This window comes from Saccopteryx leptura, chromosome 1 (assembly GCF_036850995.1).
Source record: "Saccopteryx leptura isolate mSacLep1 chromosome 1, mSacLep1_pri_phased_curated, whole genome shotgun sequence".
Taxonomy (NCBI): Eukaryota; Metazoa; Chordata; class Mammalia; order Chiroptera; family Emballonuridae; genus Saccopteryx; species Saccopteryx leptura.
The window spans coordinates 377,328,989-377,347,981 of NC_089503.1; the positions used below are offsets into that span (position 1 = coordinate 377,328,989).

General features: G+C 43.6%; 1 protein-coding gene across 6 annotated transcripts in view; it reads right to left on the reverse strand.

Annotated features, from left to right (window-relative positions):
• BICRAL (BICRA like chromatin remodeling complex associated protein) overlaps nucleotides 1-18,993 on the reverse strand; it is a 105,144-nt gene that overhangs the window by 31,208 nt on the left and 54,943 nt on the right. For 4 of the 6 annotated variants that reach the window (XM_066359388.1, XM_066359389.1, XM_066359392.1 and 1 more), the window contains 4 exons: nucleotides 4,936-4,981; nucleotides 4,466-4,514; nucleotides 4,309-4,377; nucleotides 289-1,965 (listed from right to left, as the gene is read on the reverse strand). In XM_066359388.1, coding sequence (XP_066215485.1) covers nucleotides 289-1,965; nucleotides 4,309-4,377; nucleotides 4,466-4,514; nucleotides 4,936-4,976 — 1,836 coding nt within the window. In that variant the 5' untranslated portion in view covers nucleotides 4,977-4,981. Of the gene's footprint in view, nucleotides 1-288; nucleotides 1,966-4,308; nucleotides 4,378-4,465; nucleotides 4,515-4,935; nucleotides 4,982-5,800; nucleotides 6,161-16,965; nucleotides 17,172-18,993 lie in introns of those variants that run through there. The other 2 variants (XM_066359391.1, XM_066359394.1) reach the window with 2 other exon arrangements.

Sequence of the window (18,993 nt, forward strand, 5' to 3'; positions counted from 1 at the left end):
GGTAGTATTTTTATGTCCGTTTCACTGATGAGGAAAAGTAAGTCTAGAGAAGTAAGTTACGGTAAGACTTTCTCGGAGTCATAAAGCTTAGATTCAAATCCATGAGTCTGACTCTACAGTCTTCACTGTAAACCACAATGCTATGCTGGATAAAAAAACTTAATTAAGAAGAAAAAAGGCAATCAGTCATAAACTGGGAGCCTAGGATGAACGTTATAGTTTATTAACTACAAACTCCATTTTCCCATTCTGTAATCACCCAGCACTGATCTGGTAAAGAGAACGTACCTGACAGAAGAACGGCTGCGGGGTCCCTGCTCCGGGCGTGGGACTGAAGGTGCTGGCCGGTTTGGAAGCAGCAGCTGGAAGACGATGAGACGCACTGACCGGCGCTGGAGTCCTGTTGGTCTGGGTCAGCGGATCTCCAGTAAAGTTCGATCCTGACGCACCCGACTGAACCGCAGACCCCAGGCTCGGGTGCACGGTGCTGGAGGAGCTCACAGGAAACCGACTAGGTCCTGACATGCTTGTCACTGAGGGCATGGGCGTGAAGCCAGGCCTCCCCTGGGAGACGCTGCTCTGCCCAGGTGACAGGTGTAGTACCGTGGGCGATGCCTGCTGCAAGGGCATCTGTCCACCGACAATCTGAGGAGAGGCGTGATTGACTATCACGGGGCTTCCAGAGGCAGCAAACGTCTGCCCGGACACCAGCTGGACGGCGGCATTCTGGTTGTTAAGCATCTGTCCGGAATATGGTGGGTTGGTCCTGAGCATGTTGGAAGAATTTCTGTTCAACATGACATGCTCTGAGGCCACTTGGCCAGAAATGAGCTGAGAAGGCTGAGTCTGGAGAAGTTGCCCATTTATGGTCTGGACGTGGTGTACCGAGTTGGAACTGACGGAAAGGCTGGTAGGTACGAGGAACTGACTTTGGGGGGTGTGAGGCTGGCCCATGGGAGAATGAATGACGATACTGCCTGCAGTGCTGCTCACTGGCTGTGAGGTGACTGGTTTTCTCGCGTTCTGTTGGTTTACGATGTTCACAGACATGTGCGGACCAACGACCGAGCCCTGGGGTGAGTTTGCAGAGGCGAAGGAGATCCCTTGCTGCACGTGATGCTGCTGTATTCCCAGGTTGTTCACATTGTATGTATTTTGCTGACCCATCTGGATAGGCTTTGGCTGGATATTAATTGGAATTTTATTTGAATTTGGTGCAAGACCCCTTTGTATGATGATGTTATGCACAGGTAGAGATGTCTGAAAATTTGTGCTGTTAAATGGAACGGTGACGGGCTGTGCTACTGGACTGGAACTCGAGTTCCCAAACAAGGAGTTGCCATTAGGAGTCTGTCTATGAACCAGAAGCCCTCCGCTCACGTTTGATGGGGCTTGCTGCCCGCTGCCCTTTAGTATGATTTGAGATCCATCTAGGTTATTAATAGTCATCATGGAAGGTTGATTACCAAATGACCCAATTAATTGTATCTGACCAGAACCACTAAGCTGACTGCTATTAGACAAATGCTGGCTGGGAACGCTGATCCCCACGTGTTGCATAAAGCCATGTTGCACACCCACTGTATTGCTTGCAAACGATGCTCCAACAGGCACGTGAGTCACCCCTATAGGCTGCAGCGTCTGACCTGAGTAATTAGAAACATTAGAAGCCTGAGAAAAAGATGCTGATGAAGAAGAATGAAGCTGAGCTTGTGCAAACTGTTGGCTGGAACCTATACTGGCATCCAGATATGCCTCTTCCGCCAGCGTCTGTTCAGTGATATTGGCCTCCTGCAAGGATTTCTGAAGAATGTCGAAAGGTTGGTCCTCACTGAGATCAGGAAGAGGAGAAGACTCAAGTTCATCTTCAAGAAACTGAAGGCTACTTGAAAGTGGCAGTCCATCACTGGGCCCTTCTCCAAGCTGGTTGCTCACAGCTTTGAGGGATGACTTCGGATCAGCATTCTAAACAAAAACAAAAAAAAAGAGCAATATGTTACATGACATACTCAACCTTTGAGAGAGAGTCTTACAAAAAAATTCATCTCAGTTTAGCATATGAATAAAGCATGAGTCTGTTTTTCAAGCATGGCTCTCCAGACTGCTCACCTTATTCTGACACTGTATTTCCTTAGTAATGACACTCAACATTATTTTTGTAATTATTTGCATTCCTTGCTCTGGTAAATTATTTTATAGAAAATAAATAAATGACAGGAACATACTGGTGACTACCTGGAGTTTAGCTTCATTTTTTGAGATACTCGTAGGGGCTTTAATTTTCAGGATTGCTCTCAGTCCAAGGCTTAGGCAGGACTCAGGCCTGGGGGCTGTGTATCGAGGAAACGGCCCTATCTAGGCCTTTGTACAACAGGGGTTGAAGTGAAGTTGGGAACTGAGGGTGTCATTCTAATAGAAATCGGGAAGGTACCCCAGATTCAGCCCTGTGTTTCAAGTTTTCTCAAACTCCCGCAGTTCTAACCCCTACCACCCCAGGAAAGACCACAGGAAAAACACAAGCTTCCCACAAAAAATGAGTAAATGGTCATTTGATTTCTTAGAAGTAATTAGCTTAATAAAATGCTTTAAAAACTATCTCAGTGTCCTAGTCAAAAGTAAGTCTAGCGGCATTTATTTATCAAGCACCCACTGGTGTGTTAGCTTCTGTCCCGAAGGTGTGCTTAGGAAGAGGCACTCCAACTAGAGACAATACGGGCCTGGGAAGAGAACTGAACAGTCTCTCATAAATAAGATACACTCCACTAGCCAGCAGTTTCCCCCGGGACATGTCAAAATTATAAAAGCAAAGATATGGACTCTATGGATCATCTTGGAGCCCTTGGAGGCCTGCTGGAACGGGACATCTGTAATGACAAATAGCCTGTGGCCCGGGGCCATTGTTGCTGGCTATAAGCGGGGTCTCCGGAACCAGAGGGAGCAGACAGCTCTTCGTAAATCTGAAGGTGTTTATGCTGGAGCTGAACCTGAGTTCTGTCTAGGCGAGAGGTGTGCTTGTATCTATAAATAAAGTAAAGAACAGCACAGTGACTCCTGGTGATAAACCCAACAAAATCAGGGTAGCCTGGGAAGAGGGTGCTCCTGCTCATGGAAACAGTGGATGGTTCGTGCTAAATTAAATTCTGAAGCAACCTTGCTACAAAGGCCACTGGACACAGATCCATGTGATGCTGTACCCCTCAAGGGTTTAAATATATTGAAAGCAAATAAACAAAACTAGATTTATTCTCTTAAAAAAAAGGATACAGAATCAACAGCTGTTTAAAATAAAGCGAAGGCAATGTGAATGCACTTAACTCTACTGAACTGTACACTTAAAATGATTAAAATGGAAAACTTAATGATATATGTATTTAACACACACCAAAATAAATAAATAAATAGATAAAAAGGTGAAGGAAAAAAAGTAGATCAATTAAGAATGAGTGGTCCAACATGCAAAACTGTAGAGATTCTCGGCCCTAGGCTAATCAGGCGCTGGGGGCTAGATGATGGGAAGAACTTCATAGAAAAGCCAAGACTGGTTCATTTGACACCCCCCCCCCTCCCATCAATCAACAGCTGAAATGGAACTAATGTGGTCTCAGTTAGCTGGACGCCATCTGAGGACCTGAAGAATCACAGGCTTAGACACAGGAACTTGGACAACAGTCTCCAGGCAGGACCCCCCATCCTCTAGGGCAGGTTTTAGATGCTCCTGGAACTTGAGAATTGGGCTCCAGAAGCCAGTGGCCTAGATTAGAACCTTAGTTCTAATCTCTCAGTGTGGGGAGTACTAAGCTCTCAGTGCTTTAGTTTCCTCACCTGTAAAATACAGATAATAACAGAACCTAGTCCACAGAGTTATTGTGAGGATTAATGAAGTTAATTATGTTAAACCGTCAGTGCTGCGAACTTGCTAAATGCTTGGTAAGTTTCAGCGATTATTTTTTTCTTGTTTAAGATAAAAAAGTTTAGCAAGTGATTACCATTAAGAATAATTTATTTGAAGCTATGTAACAAGGTTCAGAAAAACTGTAATACTACTTTCTTAGATGATATCATTTCTGAGTCAGTTTAAAAAGAAAGTTGAAAGCTTAGGAAAAATGGCAAAGTAAACCTCATGTAGCTGGTCTTGTAACTGAGTTCGAAATAGAAAATGCAGCATAACTCAATAGATTTTCCTTCTAGGTCAATTACAAAAGACAAGGTAATAATTCTCATTATGATACAACGGCAAGTAAAGCCTCAATTCGCAAGGCATCAATGAGACAGAGACACCGACCACTGCATTCCATGTCTAATACTCACACTAGAGTTGGCGAAAATTGAATTTGAATTGGCTGCAGAATATCCTGCATTAGTCAAGTCATCATTGCTCTGCAAAGGTACAAATTCAACAGAGTGATTACTTTCACTGTGAAGAAGAGACAAAATTTGCATCTGTGAGGTTCTAAGTATTACTTACAGATTTATTACTAGGTCCATGTAGAAAATAGTTCAATGCTTGTGGGTCTCTAGAAAACAATAAAAAAGGGGAAAGCAACAATAAATATATTACCTATATTTATGATTCCTTTTTCTAGGGTACAAATAAAATGACCATATTAGCTTGAGTAAAATTATCTCCCTATTTTAAAATAATTTTATTAGTAGTTTTTTGTTTTACTTTTTATTTATTTTTTTGGAAGTTGTTCTAGTTCCTACTGTCACTCATTTCTGCCTTCTGGGACTTGTTAGAAAATAAGTTTAATGAAGGATAAATAAAGCATTACCTAATTATGTCCCCTATCATATCCAAGTTTCTTGTTTGTTAATTCACGCTTTAATGCTTTTTATTTAAGAACACCCAACCGGTTTTAATATGCTTATTAGGTCATCTTAGTAGAGCAAACATCACACATTTGGTTTCCCCTGATTTTGAAACGAGTGTCTTACCCAATGAGATCAAGGAGACACGAGTCGTCATCATCATCCATGACAACTAAGAGAAAAGGAACAAAAACACTGGTTCAGCAAAGTGATTGGTTCAAGCTGGTGGCATCCAGGCGACATAAAAAGCACTATATACTTTCCTAGACAAATAACTGTACTTCGTGTGAGTGTTTCCTCTAACTGCTTATTATTAGTGGGATTTTAATTTGTGATCAAGAGATTGAGTGTTCAATTTAAACAGCTTTTATTGAACACAAATCCTTAACTTAAAGGCAAAAAGGAATCTGGACAAATCAAAGCAAGCTGGCAGCAGCCCCTCACACGCAGAGTCCCCGAAGGGACTGCAAACCATGGGCAGTAATTTCCTCAGAATGAATCATGAGCAAGGGGAGAAAGAATATTGTTGTTTCAGAGAAAATCCCATGGATACAGAAGTCTTTGCATTTTGTGACTGCATGTTTCCAAACACGGTGAGCCCTCTGGGTTTCTTGTCATCTCTCAGCTACCTTCAAGAAAACAGGAAAACTGGCTCTTCCTCCTTTCAGAGACAGAGGGGCACTGAAGTCCCAGGCAGCCGCTGCTACGGGCTCGGCCCCAGAGGTCCCAGGTTCCTCCTTGGGCAGCAACACCACCAGCTGTTCGATTCCCAACAATCTAGATCCCAACACTAGAGGGTTTCAAGTAGAAAATCTCCACCCAAATTCACGGGGCTCAGCCGGAGCTCCGTGCCTGCCTCCCCAGCCACCAGCAGCATCTGCTCCCAGCACAATCACTGTGCTCTGGCTCAAACAATAACAACCCGCGAAGTCCAAGAGCAGCTCCCCCCTTTCTCCTCCCTCCCCGAGATCGCAAGATCGGGTAGACTTACACTACTGATCTGACACCTGGCAGCACTGCTTCCCGCCCATTCCGAGCCCTGCGTGGAATAATTTACATCACGGAGTGCCGGGCCAAGGGTTCCGGAGCAGTTGGAAAGGCCAGCGTGTGAACAGCAGTTGGACGGAGGAATGAAATCCTGAAGAGATGCCCAGAAGAGGGACACGCCCGGAGGAGACAGAAGGGATCATTTCGACTAAATGTTTTTCCTCCATTAAAACCGCCTTCTCCTCTCCGGTTCCCCCCAAATGCCCATCCTATCAGTCACAAGGCCAAACAGATACAAAGCTGACTCCTGCCACATGGAGGGAAACTTGCTTTCCTCAGGAAGGGTCTGGAGGGGTAAGTACCCCTGTTGTGGGATCTTCCCGCTGGTGGGTGGACTTGCTCAGTAGCTGGATGCTCTGGGTGTTTACAGTCCATCTGACCGACACTTCAGGGGAGGGGAGGGGGGATGTGTGAGGCAGGAGGAAGAGAGAGTGGGAAAGTTTATCAGAGGGTGATCTCCGTGGCTAAAACTGTGAGAGGGGCAGCCGGCTAAGTGACGTCCGGCGCGTAGGACTACGATGCGGAGCTGCTCCAGGGCAGGCTAGCTGACCTTACTAACAAAAGGGGGCTTTCGATGAGTGAAAATCACCCAGGAATAAAAACCCAGAAAATTGTCATTAAACAGGTATAAAGAGATCGGATATTTAATACGGTAGAACGGCACTAGCCACAGCTAAGCTCTGTATGTGCCACGCGCTTGTCTCCCAGACATCACATCACGGGGACTGAATTACACAACTATGATGTATAATTAAACCTACAAAGTGGAAATTATTTCTTTTAAAGATTTTATGTATTCATTTTTTAGAGAGGGGAGAGAGAGAATGAGAGAGAGAGAGAAAGAGAGAGAAGAAAGGGGAGGAGCAGGAAGCATCTACTCCCATATGTGCCTTGACCAGGCAAGCCCGGGGTTTTGAACTGGCGACCTCAGCGTTCCAGGTGAGGCTTTATCCACAGGCCACCCCAGGTCAGGCCTGTTTCTTCACTTCAACATGACTATTAATTTAGAATTTCACTCTACTCTTGATACATTCATTTTTTAAAATGCTAAAGTCTCTGGAACAGATTAATTGATAAAAATGTAAGTGAAATATAACTTAAAAAAAAAATAACCTGCTTGGTCAAGGCACAAACGAGAAGCAACTGCTACCAGTTGGTGCTTCCTGCTCCCCTCTCCCTGTTCTCTTTTTCTCTTCTCTCCCAAAAAATCAATACATAAACCTTGAAGAGAAAACAAAGCCCCAAAGCCCACAACACCTTCATGACTATCCCAGCTGCCTCATTACTTCACGCCTCCTCCTAGTTCCTAGGCCAAGATGCCCGAGGATTAACAAACAGACTGAGAAAGAATCAGCACCAGTCAGTCACTCTACCCAGGAATCACTGCCGCTGGGACTTGCAAACACAGAGGACACTGCTACCCTGCAGTTCAAAGCGACGTGCCCTGGCCAGTGGTTCAGTGGATAAGGCGATGACCCAGTGAACCAGGGTCGTAGGTTCGATCCCCAGTCTGGGCATGTACAAGAAACACTCAATGAGTGCACAACCAAAGTGATAAGCTACTCCTTGATAGTCCAAATGAAAGAACAACTTTCCAATAGTGGATGCAGTTAAAAGCCACAATCAAACCACACAGGCTGCTCAAGCATTTGACTTCACAGAATGCTTCCAGGGGACATCCGCCCTGGTCAGTGGCCTCAGTCCCAGCAGATAGGCCTACTCCTTCCCCCACCCCGGGTAGAACTCTATGAGCCTTTATAGTCAGGGGTACCCGGAGAATTCTACTTTTTTAAAGGGCCACCATCATGTCTGACTTTAAACAGTTTCAAATTACAAGAGGTGACCCTTATCCCTCTATCACCAGGCTCTACATAGTGACAAAAATACAGTCATAATACAGCTTAATCCCCAGGAAAGGTCTACTAAAGTAAATTTACCAAAGTCAAGTTTGTACCAAGTACGGTTTGACTGGGATTCTACAGTGGGAAGACAATCTGAGGGCCAGAAGCTGACTCAAAAGTGAAGAGTTCCGTTTTATTTGAAAAGATTCCCCCTTTACTTTGGGACTCTTATTAATTAAGGTTCTTTTCCCATTAAAATAACAACCTTGAAATCACTAGGTGGGCCTCCAGTAACAGGTGAATTTTATAAGGCTGTGTGAAATATAAGTCCCCCTCTAAAGGAAAACCCCTAGATCAGTGGTTAAAAACCACGTCGAGGCCCGATGCACTTGAGCAAGACACGGTCCCCTCAGTAACAGAGGCTTACTTACAACAGTCGAGTCTGCCATGGAGGGAAGGGGCGGTAGCTCCCTGACGGGCAGGCACCCTGAGAGTTCAGAAATCACTGCCCCAGGTAACTGACTAGCAGTCTTAAAAAATTAAAGCTAATATTTAAAATGGTTCCTAAGTCAACAAACACTTTGAAGAATACCTTTAATCAAGAGACCATGGTGTATCCACTTGGCCTTTCCCACAAAAAAGAGAGAGAACACAGTGTAAAAGTGACATTTCAAATCAGAGAAAAAATGTTAGTCATATAGATAAATGTATAATTTTTCTTACACAAAAATCAATTCCAGGTGAATCTATGAGTTAAACAGGGTAGGAGTAGGGGAGGAGAACCTTTAAGAACTAGACTAACACATGGGAGCATTTTTTTTTTTAATAGAAAGAGAGAGAGACTGAAAGGGAGAGAGATAAGAAGCATCAATTCTTCATTGCGGCACCTTAGTTGTTCATTGATTGCTTTCTCATATGTGCCTTGACCAGGGGCTCCAGACCGTGCTCAAGCCAACAACTTTGGGCTCAAGCTAGTGACCACGGGGTCATGTCTATGATCCCATGCTCAAGCCAGTGACCCTGCACTCAAACCAGCGACCTTGGGCTTTTGAACCTGGGTCCTTAACGTTCCAGTTCAATGCTCTATCCACTGCGCCACCACGTACGTGGTCAGGCAACAGCGAACCCTTTAATGATGTGAAGATTAAAGTGCCAACCTTTCCCCCAGTGGTAGAAAATCTACATATAATTTTTTTTAACTTCTTGGTTGATTCTTTATATGTGCCCCAACCAGAGATCGAACCCACAACCTTGGCATATTGGGATAATGCTCCAAACAACTGAGCCATCTGCCCAGGGCTGCATGTAACTTTTGATTCACCAAAAACTTAACTACAGCCTGACCTGTGGTGGCGCAGTGGATAAAGCATTGACCTAGAATGCTGAGGTCAGGTCGCTGGTTTGAAACCCCTGGCTTTCTCGGTGAAGACACATATGAGAAGCAACTACTACAAGTTGATCCTTTCCGCTCCTCCCAACCACCCTTTATCTCTTTCTCCTATCTCTAAAATCAATAAATAAAATCTTTTAATAAAAAATATAAAACAAACGTAACTAGAGTCGTCCCTCAGTATCCATGGGGTTGTAGAATCCCCAGTAATACCAAAATCCAAAAATGCCCAAGTTCCTTGTATAAAATGGCATAGAATAAGGCATCCACGGATTCCTAACTGGAATGAAGACTGTTTTGACCCATGGTTGGTTGACTCCTGGATGCAGAACTAGGCTAGGGATACAGAAGGCCAACTGTATACTTATAGAAAAAATCCATGTATAAGTGGACCTTTGCACATCAACACACGCTGTTCCAGGGGCCGCTGAACTCAGAACATTTAAAGCACTCCAGTGGTCTCAAGAATAAGCCACACCAGCTATCTTGAAAGAAGTGTCTTAAAGACAGTTTGATTTTCATTAAGATCACAGATTTCAGAGACCGCCAAGGCAATAGACCGAGAGGCTATTAAGAATCTTTTTTTCATATGGGGTAAATAATCTGAGCTCTTATGTCAAGTAGTGTACTGGTTTCAAGAACAGATATTTCAGTTAAGCTAGCTAAACAAACTAATTCTACCTATGTTATAAACCAGAGCAGCACAAGAACACATAAAGTTGTAACAGGATTTCAAATACTTTATGAAATGAATTTTGGTATATGATTGCTATAACATGTTTTGTTCCAGTACTTTAGTTGTTCACCGATTGCTTCTTCGTTGGTGACTTAATGGGGAGGGGAGGATTAAGCCAAGCCAGTGATCCCTTGCTCAAGTCAGTGACCTTGGACTCCAGTCAGAGACTTTGGGCTTCAAGCCAGTGACCTTAGGGTTTCGAACCAGGGATCTCAGCATCTCAGGTCGACACTCTATCCACTGCGTCAGCACCAGTCAGGTGGTTCCTTTCTTATATGCTCTTTTCCAAAACAAAACCTAGTGAAAATGATGATTAATAAGCTAAAGCTAAAAGACTACTAAGAGCCTGGCCTGTGATGGCACAGTGGGTAGAATGTCGACCTAGCATACTGAGGACCCAGGTGTGAAAGCCCGAGGTCGAGGTTGCTGGCTTGAGTGCAAGTCTCATCAGGCTTGAGTGTGGGTTGCCGGCTTGAGCATGGGATTATAGATATGAGCCCATGGTCTCTCAGTCGATAACCCATGGCCCACCCAGTCAAGGCACATATGAGAAAACAATCAGTGAACAACTAAGGTGCCACAACTACGAGGTGATGCTTCTCATCTCTCTCCCTTCCTGTCTGTCTGTCCCTGTTTATCCTCCCCCATTCTCCCTTAAAAAATTCTTTTAAACTTATTTATTGAAAGGGGGGAGCCTGACCTGTGGTGGCTCAATGGGTAAAAGCATCAACTTGGAACACTGAGGTTGTCGGTTCAAAACCCCGGGCTTCCCTGGTCAAGGCACATATGGGAGTTGATGCTTTCTGCTCCTCTCTCCCTTCTCTCTCTCTCTCTCTCTCTCTCTGTCTCCTCTCTTTAAAATTAATAAATAAAATCTAAAACAATTAAAAAAAAAAAAAAAAAAGAAAGGGGGGAAAGAGAGAGAAGCAGTCATTGGTTGATTCTTGTATGTGCCCTGACCAGAAATCGAACCTGCAACCTTGGTGTATCAGAGCGATATTCTAACCGATGGAGTTACCTGGCCAAGGCTCTTCATGCTTCTTGTGCTTGGAGTTCATGAAACTTCTAGGATCTGTAGGCTTGTAGCTTTCCTTCAATTTATAACAAATTCAGCTATTATTTAATACAGTGGTCCCCAACCTTTTTTTGGCCACAGACTGGTTTAATGTTAGAAAATATTTTCATGGACCGGCCTTTAGGGTGGGACGGATAAATGTATCACATGACCGAGACAAGCGTCAACAGTGAGTCTTAGACGGATGTAACAAAGGGAATCTGGTCATTTTTAAAAAATAAAACATCGTTCAGACTTAAATATAAATAAAACAGAAATGATGTAAGTTATTTATTCTTTCTCTGCGGACCGGTACCAAATGGCCCATGGGCCGGTACCGGTCCGCAGCCCAGGGGTTGGGGACCACTGATTTAATATATTTTGTGTCCTCATCCCTCCTTTAGGGACCCCAATTACACGTATAGAATTAGGCTGCTTGAATCTGCTTCATGGTTCACTGATGCATTCCCCCCACCCCTCAGTCCTTTTCTCTCTCTGGCTTTCATTTAGAACAGTTTCCATCACTTTCTTCAAGTGTACTAATCCTTTTTTCTATAGTGTCTAACTTGCTGTTAATCCCACCCAATGTACTTTTATTTTAAAACATTGTAGTTTTCACCTCTAGAAGTTGGGTCTTTATATATATATATATATATATATATATATATATATATATATATATATATATATATATCTTCCATAATTTTATTTAATATATTAAATATTTCCTCTATCTTTGTGAACTTATGTAAAATAGTAATAACATTTTAATGTCCTTCTCTGCTAATTCAATCATTTGTATCATTTCTGGGTCTGTTTCTATTGATTGAATTTTTTTCCCTCTTCATTATGGGTGGTATTTTTCTGCTTTTCTGTATGCCTAGTAATTTAAAAGAGATTTATTGATTTTAGACAGAGGAGAGCAAGGAGAGAGAGAGGAGAGAGAGAGAGAGAGAGAGAGAGAGAAAGTAGGGGGGTAGGAGCAGGAAGCATCAACTTATAGTAGCTGCTTCTCATCTGTGCATTGACAGGGCAAGCCCCGGGTTTTAAACTGGCGACCTCAGCATTCCAGGTCAAGGCTTTATCTACTGCGCCACCATAGGTCAGGCATGCCTGGTCATTTTAGATTGGATGACAGACATTGTTAATTTTATATGATTGAGTTTTGGATATTTTTGTATCCCCCTAGATATTTTTGAATCTTGTCTAAGATACAATTAAGTTACCTGTAAGCAGTTTGCTTCTCTTGAGGTTTGCTTTTAAACTGTCAATCATGGATCTATGGCCAATTTTGCCCTATACTGAGGCAATATCCTTCTGAGTATTGCACATGAAGTTCCATGAACTAGAAGGATTTTTACACTCTTGCAGGTGGGAACAAACACTTCTCTGCCCTGTGTGAGCTCCAACTTTTGTTCTCGAATCCTTGGATTCTTTCCCATGACTTGGGTAGTTCGCCCCCACACTGGCACTGATCAGTTATCAGCTGAAGACTCGAGGGAGACAATGCAAATCTCCAGGGTTTTCTTTCGGTATAGCTCTCTCCTCTCTCCAGTGGGTGGAAAAGAATTCATTACCCATTTAACAAACATTTAGCCCTGGCTGGGTGGCTCAGCCGGTTAGAGCGTCATTGGGATACACCAAGATTGCGGGTTTGATCCCCACAGAGCACATGCAAGAATCAAGCAATGAGTGTACAAATAAATGGGACAGCAAATCTATATTTCTCTCTCTCCCAAATCAATCAATAAAAATAAATATTTAGCACCTACTATGTACCAGGTACTGTGTTAAGGGCTGGGAATATCAAATGAGTATGATATAAAATGTAATAAATGTAAATTCCCTTAACATTTTTGTAGAACTCTAAAAGTAAGGCTGAGCCTGACCAGGTGGTGGCACAGCGGATAAGAGTATCAACCTGGGATGCTGAGGACCCAGGTTTGAAAACTGAGGTTGCTGGCTTGAGCCCAAGGTCGCTGGCTTGAAGCCTAAAGTTACTGAGTTGGGCCCAAGGTCACTGGCTTGAGCAAGAGGTCACTTGCTCGGCTAGAGCCCTCTGGTCAATGCACATATGAGAAAGCAATCAATGAACAACTAAAGTGATGCAACTATGAGATAATACTTCTCATCCCTCTCCCTTCCTGTCTGTCTCTCTCACTAAACAAACAAACAAATACATAAAATAAAAGCAAAGCTAAAAAGTGAATAATTGGTTTAAGCAGACAATTTTCCAAAGAGTATCATGATCAAAAAGTTATGCTATAAAATGCCACTTACCCAGGGCAAGAAACTGTTTATGCCAGTTAGGACATACAATCTTCTCATTTATTTATTGTAATTGTTAGGAGCTTGCAAATTTTGTAATTGTAAGACTATGTGAAATCTTCAGGCATGGTTCCTGATTTTAGGGCACTCACTTTCTTTTGGAAAAGACACACCAAGTTCATTGCAATGCAGTGTGAGAAGAAGCTGGCAGGGGTCCCCAAGCTTCTTCAGGTGAAGTTGCTGGTCATTTTTGTGAAATAATGACATTTTATTAGAAGAAAACATGACTATATTTTCACTGTTGTACCCATGTGCAATAAAAAGAAGGCTGTCAAACTCAACATGATGGGCTCTGAGTTCCTCAGTTGTTTTTTTGTTTGTTTGTTTTTTTGTATTTTTCCGAAGCTGGAAACGGGGAGAGACAGTCAGACAGACTCCCGCATGCGCCCGACCGGGATCCACCCGGCACGCCCACCATGGGGCGACGCTCTGCCCACCAGGGGGCGATGCTCTGCCCATCCTGGGCGTCGCCATGTTGCGACCAGAGCCACTCTAGCGCCTGGGGCAGAGGCCACAGAGCCATCCCCAGCGCCCGGGCCATCTTTGCTCCAATGGAGCCTCCGCTGCGGGAGGGGAAGAGAGAGACAGAGAGGAAGGAGGGGGGTGGAGAAGCAAATGGGCGCTTCTCCTGTGTGCCCTGGCCGGGAATCGAACCCGGGACCTCTGCATGCCAGGCCGACGCTCTACCACTGAGCCAACCGGCCAGGGCCATCAGTGACTATTTTTTTTTTTTTTTTTTTAAACAGTGATTTTTTTTTAAAATTTATTTATTCATTTTAGAGAGGAGAGGGAGAGACAGAGAGAGAGAGAGAGGAGAGACAGAGAGAGAGAAGGGGGGAGGAGCTGGAAGCATCAACTCCCATATGTGCCTTGACCAGGCAAGCCCAGGGTTTTGAACCGGCGACCTCAGCATTTCCATGTTGATGCTTTATCCACTGCGCCACCACAGGTCAGGCATCAGTGACTATTTTTAAGTGATGTTGCCTGGGGACCTAAGATTCTCCAAGGCGTGTTACAAGGAATGTCTTGTGTACATGTAGTCTGACTGACGCAAAGCTGGTTCCGGGGGAAATATTTCCAGGCCTCTCTTCTTCACCTTCCTTCAATCTCAACTGCCAATTTTGTGCCAGATTGGGTGGAGGTGTGGGCCCCAGGTCTAAACCAAGGAGGGCATCAAAAGAGACTGTTGGTTGAGTTCCCAAAGTCTTTGCTGAATCTAGATTCAGACCTGTGGTGGTTCAAGAGATTCCAAATTCTGAAATCTACAAAGGCCTGCGGGCATCGGCAGGTGCCCTGGACTGTGCCCATTCACTCACAGAGCCCAGTCAGTAATGGGAAAGAGCTGTGGGTATCAATTACAGCGCCAATACAGTGGGAAAGGACTGACTGCAAATATAAATGTTCCTTACAGACTGTCAACTAGAAATGAACAGCATAAGACAATATTACATATTCATCTTCTTACCTTCAGGAATAGCACATAAACAGGAATTATAAATACTGAATAAAAATTCAGGGCTTAAATACAGAGCAGCTGTATTGTATGCAAAGATTGCGTTCCTAAAGCCCTTGCATAATTAAAAACACACAATTCTAGATTAACCCTGACAAAGAAAGTTATAATTTTCTAGACTTCGTCATCATTGAGATTTTGCAATTCCTGATGACTTATAAATATATTGCATTCTGTTAAAAATTTTGTAGATGTAATAATAAAATTTGGACTGTATTTTTTAAAAGGGCTTTATCTTTCAGAGATCCCTACTAAATAGGTATAAGTGAACTAACCTGATATCAGGGAGTTACATCAAAATAATACAGACTGAAGCCGGGGGTTGAAAACACGGACTCCTGTCTCCCCCACGCCCTCCAGAGATTCTGATTGACCAGAACTACTATGGGGTTTTCTCCTTGACCCTCTGAGCTGGTCACTCTTTTCCCTCATGTTATAGCGCATGCTTGGGCACATTTCAAGGCAAACCTGTCCCCAACTGAAGTCAGGTAGGACCTGCAAACGGCCTCTGGTCAGCTCAGAAACACAAATTGAGGCAGTCAACTCTCAAAACTCAGGGGAAGGGTTCAGTTTCTTGGTAATCTGACTAAAGGAAAATGTTGGTGAAATTTATTTATTTTTTAATTTTTCCATTGATTTGGGGGGGGGAGGGAGGGAGTGGGAGAAAGAGAGAGAGAGAGAGAGAGAGAGAGAGAGAGAGAGAGAGAGAGAAGCATCAATTCATTGTTCCACTTAGTTGTTCCATTTAGTTTTGCCCTCATTGGTGACATCTCCTATGTGCCCTGACTGGGGATCGAATCTGAGACCGTGGAGTGCTGAGATGACACTCTATCCATGAGCCACCTGGACAGGGCTATAGGGATGCATCATTAGACCACCTTCAGTATCAGTCTCTCTCCACTCCTACCCATCAAACAACCCCTTTATTTCTTCTGCACTACAGTGACTCATGTTTACTTTAGAGGGTCAGCTCTGCCAGGGCAGAGGTTCCTGTCTGTGCACTGATGAACCCAGCATCCACGATAGCACCCAGCACACGCAGGAGCTCAGTGAACATTTTTTTTCTCGCCGCCCTCAACTTTATTGATATACACAAATAAAATAGTGTTAGTGGGATGGGTTGATACAGGTATATATTGTGAAACGATTATCACAATACAGTTAGTTAACACACCCACCACCTCACCTAGTTACCTTTTTGCGTGTGTGGTAAGAACACTTAAAATCTACTGTCTTAATAAATTTCAAGTATCTAGTATTTTACTGTTAACTGTAGTCACCATGTTATATATTAGATCCTCAAACTTATTCATCTTTTTTTTTTTTAATTTAGAAAGAGAGAGAGAGAGAGAGGAAGGAGAGAGACAAGAAGCATCAACTCTTAGTTGCTTCACTTAGTTGTTCATTGATAGCTTCTCCTGTGTGTCTTGCTGGGGAGGTGGGGTTCAAGCACAGCCAGTGACACCTTGTACAAGCCAGCAACCTTGGGATCATGTTGATGATCCCACACTCAAGCCAGCAATCCCGTGCTCAGGCCGATGACCTCAGGGTTTTGAACCAGGACTTCAGTGTTCTAGGACACTCTATCCACTGAGCCACCACTGGTCAGGCAGAACTTGATTCATCTTTCAACTGACCGTTTGTACCCTCTGACCAACTTCTCCCCACTTCCCCACCCACTGTACAGGTGGTTTCCAGGTGGAAATCACCAATCTACTCTGTTTCTACAAGTTCAACCTTTGTAGATTCCACATATAAGTGAGATCATACAGTATTCGTCTACATTTGCCTTCTTCCACTTAGCTTATGTTTATGCCTTCAAGGTTCACCCATGTTGTCATAAATGGCAAATTTCCTTTATGGATGAACAATATTCCTGTGTATATCGCAATTCCTTTATCCATTCATCCACTGACAGACAGTTGTTTATTAAGTATATCTTGTCTATTAAGTTTGTTAGTAAGTTTGTCTATTACATCTGTTAGTATAGCTTGGCTACTGTGAATAATGCTGCATTGAACATGGGGTTGCAGATATCAATATGAGATAATTTTATTTTTATCAGTTATATATCTAGAAGTGGGATTGCTGGATCATATAGTAACTTTATTCTTAACTTTCTGAGGAAACTCCAGACTGTTTTCCATAGTGGCTGTCCAATTTATATCCCTTCCAACAGTGCACAAGGGTTCTATTTTGTCTTCATTTTCATTCGTCATCTTTTATCATTTTGATAATCATTTTAACAGGTATGAGGTGATAGCATTGTGGTCAAGGAACATTATAAAAACAAACCTATCCTGAATCATTACCAGCTAGAAGCAGCGGTCATTGGGACTTGGACATGAGCTGCAAAGTATAGAATGGTGACAGTTCCAGTGCCATGCGGACTTTTCCTGGATGTGGACTTTTCCTGGACTCCTGCTCCCTGTGACAGCTCCTAACAGACTGAACTGTGGTTGGGTTGCATTTTTCAGGAATTTGGCATGGTGATGGGGCCAACTTGGACTTGGTGAACATGTTAAGGACACTACTCTTTTATGGATTCTTGCTGTATTGGCCAAGAGTTTGCTTAAAGGCTTTTAATCACTGTAAAAAAAAATAGAAGACTGGATAAAGAAGATGGGGCACATATATACCATGGTATACTATTCAGCTAGAAGAAATGATGACATCGGATCACTTACAGCAGAATGGTGGAATCTTGATAACATTATGCGGAGTGAAATATGTGAATCAGAAAAAAACAAGAACTGCAGGATTCCATACATTGGTGGGACATAAAAGTGAGACTAAGAGACATGGACAGGCGTGGGGTGGTTATGGGGGGTAGGGGGAGGGGAGGAGGGAGAGGGAGAGGGGGAGGGGTACAAAGAAGACTGGATAGAGGGTGACAGAGGACGATCTCTCTTTGGGTGATGGGTATGCAACAGAACTAAATGACAAGATAACCTGGAAATGTTTTCTTTGAATATATGTACCTTGATTTATTGATGTCACCCCATTAAAATAAAAATTTATTTATAAAAATAAATTAATTAAAAAAAAACAAAAAAACAAACCTATCATCCTTTCCAGTTTGTTGGCCACAAGATGGCAAAACCTGCAATAGGATCAGGCACACCACGGAAAGGGGGCTTATCCCTTTCTCCTTAAAACCGACTTTAGTTTTCCACAGAAGCATGCTTCCTGTGGAGACCAGGTCACTCCTATGGGAGAACAATCTAAAGTGGAAAATAAAGAATAAAGAATATTTAGGCTCTGGCCTGTTGGCTCAGTGGTAGAGCGTTGGCCTGGTGTGTGGAAGTCCCGGGTTCAATTCCCAGCCAGGGCACACAGGAGAAGTGTCCATCTGCTTCTCCACTCTTCCCCCTCCTCTCTCTCTCTCTCTCTTCTCTCACAGCCAGGGCTCCATTGGAGCAAAGTTGGCCCGGATGCTGAGGATGGCTCCATGGCCTCCACCTCAGGTGCTAGAATGGCTCCGGTCGCAACGGAGTGATGCCCCAGATGGGCAGAGCATCGCCCCCTAGTGGGCATGCCGGGTGGATCCCAGTCAGGAGCATGCGGGAGTCTGTCTGCCTGCCTCCCCACTTCTCACTTCGGAAAAATACAAAAAAAAAAAAAAGAGTACTTAAAACTAGGATTGAGAGTGGGCCACTTATTTCCCATCAGACACTCTCTCTAGCCAGAGTGCCACTCCTCTAGCCCCCAAGCACAATGCACACTCGCCCAGCATCTGCCTTGTCCAGGTGCAACGTCCTGACCTGAAATGCTCTTCTGTATCTGCTGAAATTCCATCTGTTGTTCAAAACTTAGCCTGAATCTACCTCTGTGAATCTTTCACTGACAACCATGTGTGGTCTTTAGGATGCTCTCACCCAGAATGCTGAAAGCAAAACCATGTCTTTGGCCACAGGTCAGACACTGCTCTGTGCAATTATCCTCATTACACCTATCTTGTTTCCAACTAGAGCAGAGCTCGAATGTAAAGGGCAGCAGTACAGCATGCGATGAGTACTGATGAGAGAGCAATTCATTCCTCCATCCAAGCACCTCTTAGACTTTTCTGACATCAGTGAACTGAAAATACTGGCCCATTATAATAGGTTCTAGCCTCATTTTATAACTCTACCCGCCCCACTCTGCCCTGTAAGAAACCGTTGGCTCTTTGCCATCCTGACCATTAGATGTTCCCAAAACTTATCAACTACTTATTCAATTATTTGGCTTTGCATTTTCCCTTCTACTTAGAAGACAGAAGACCTTCCACCCATC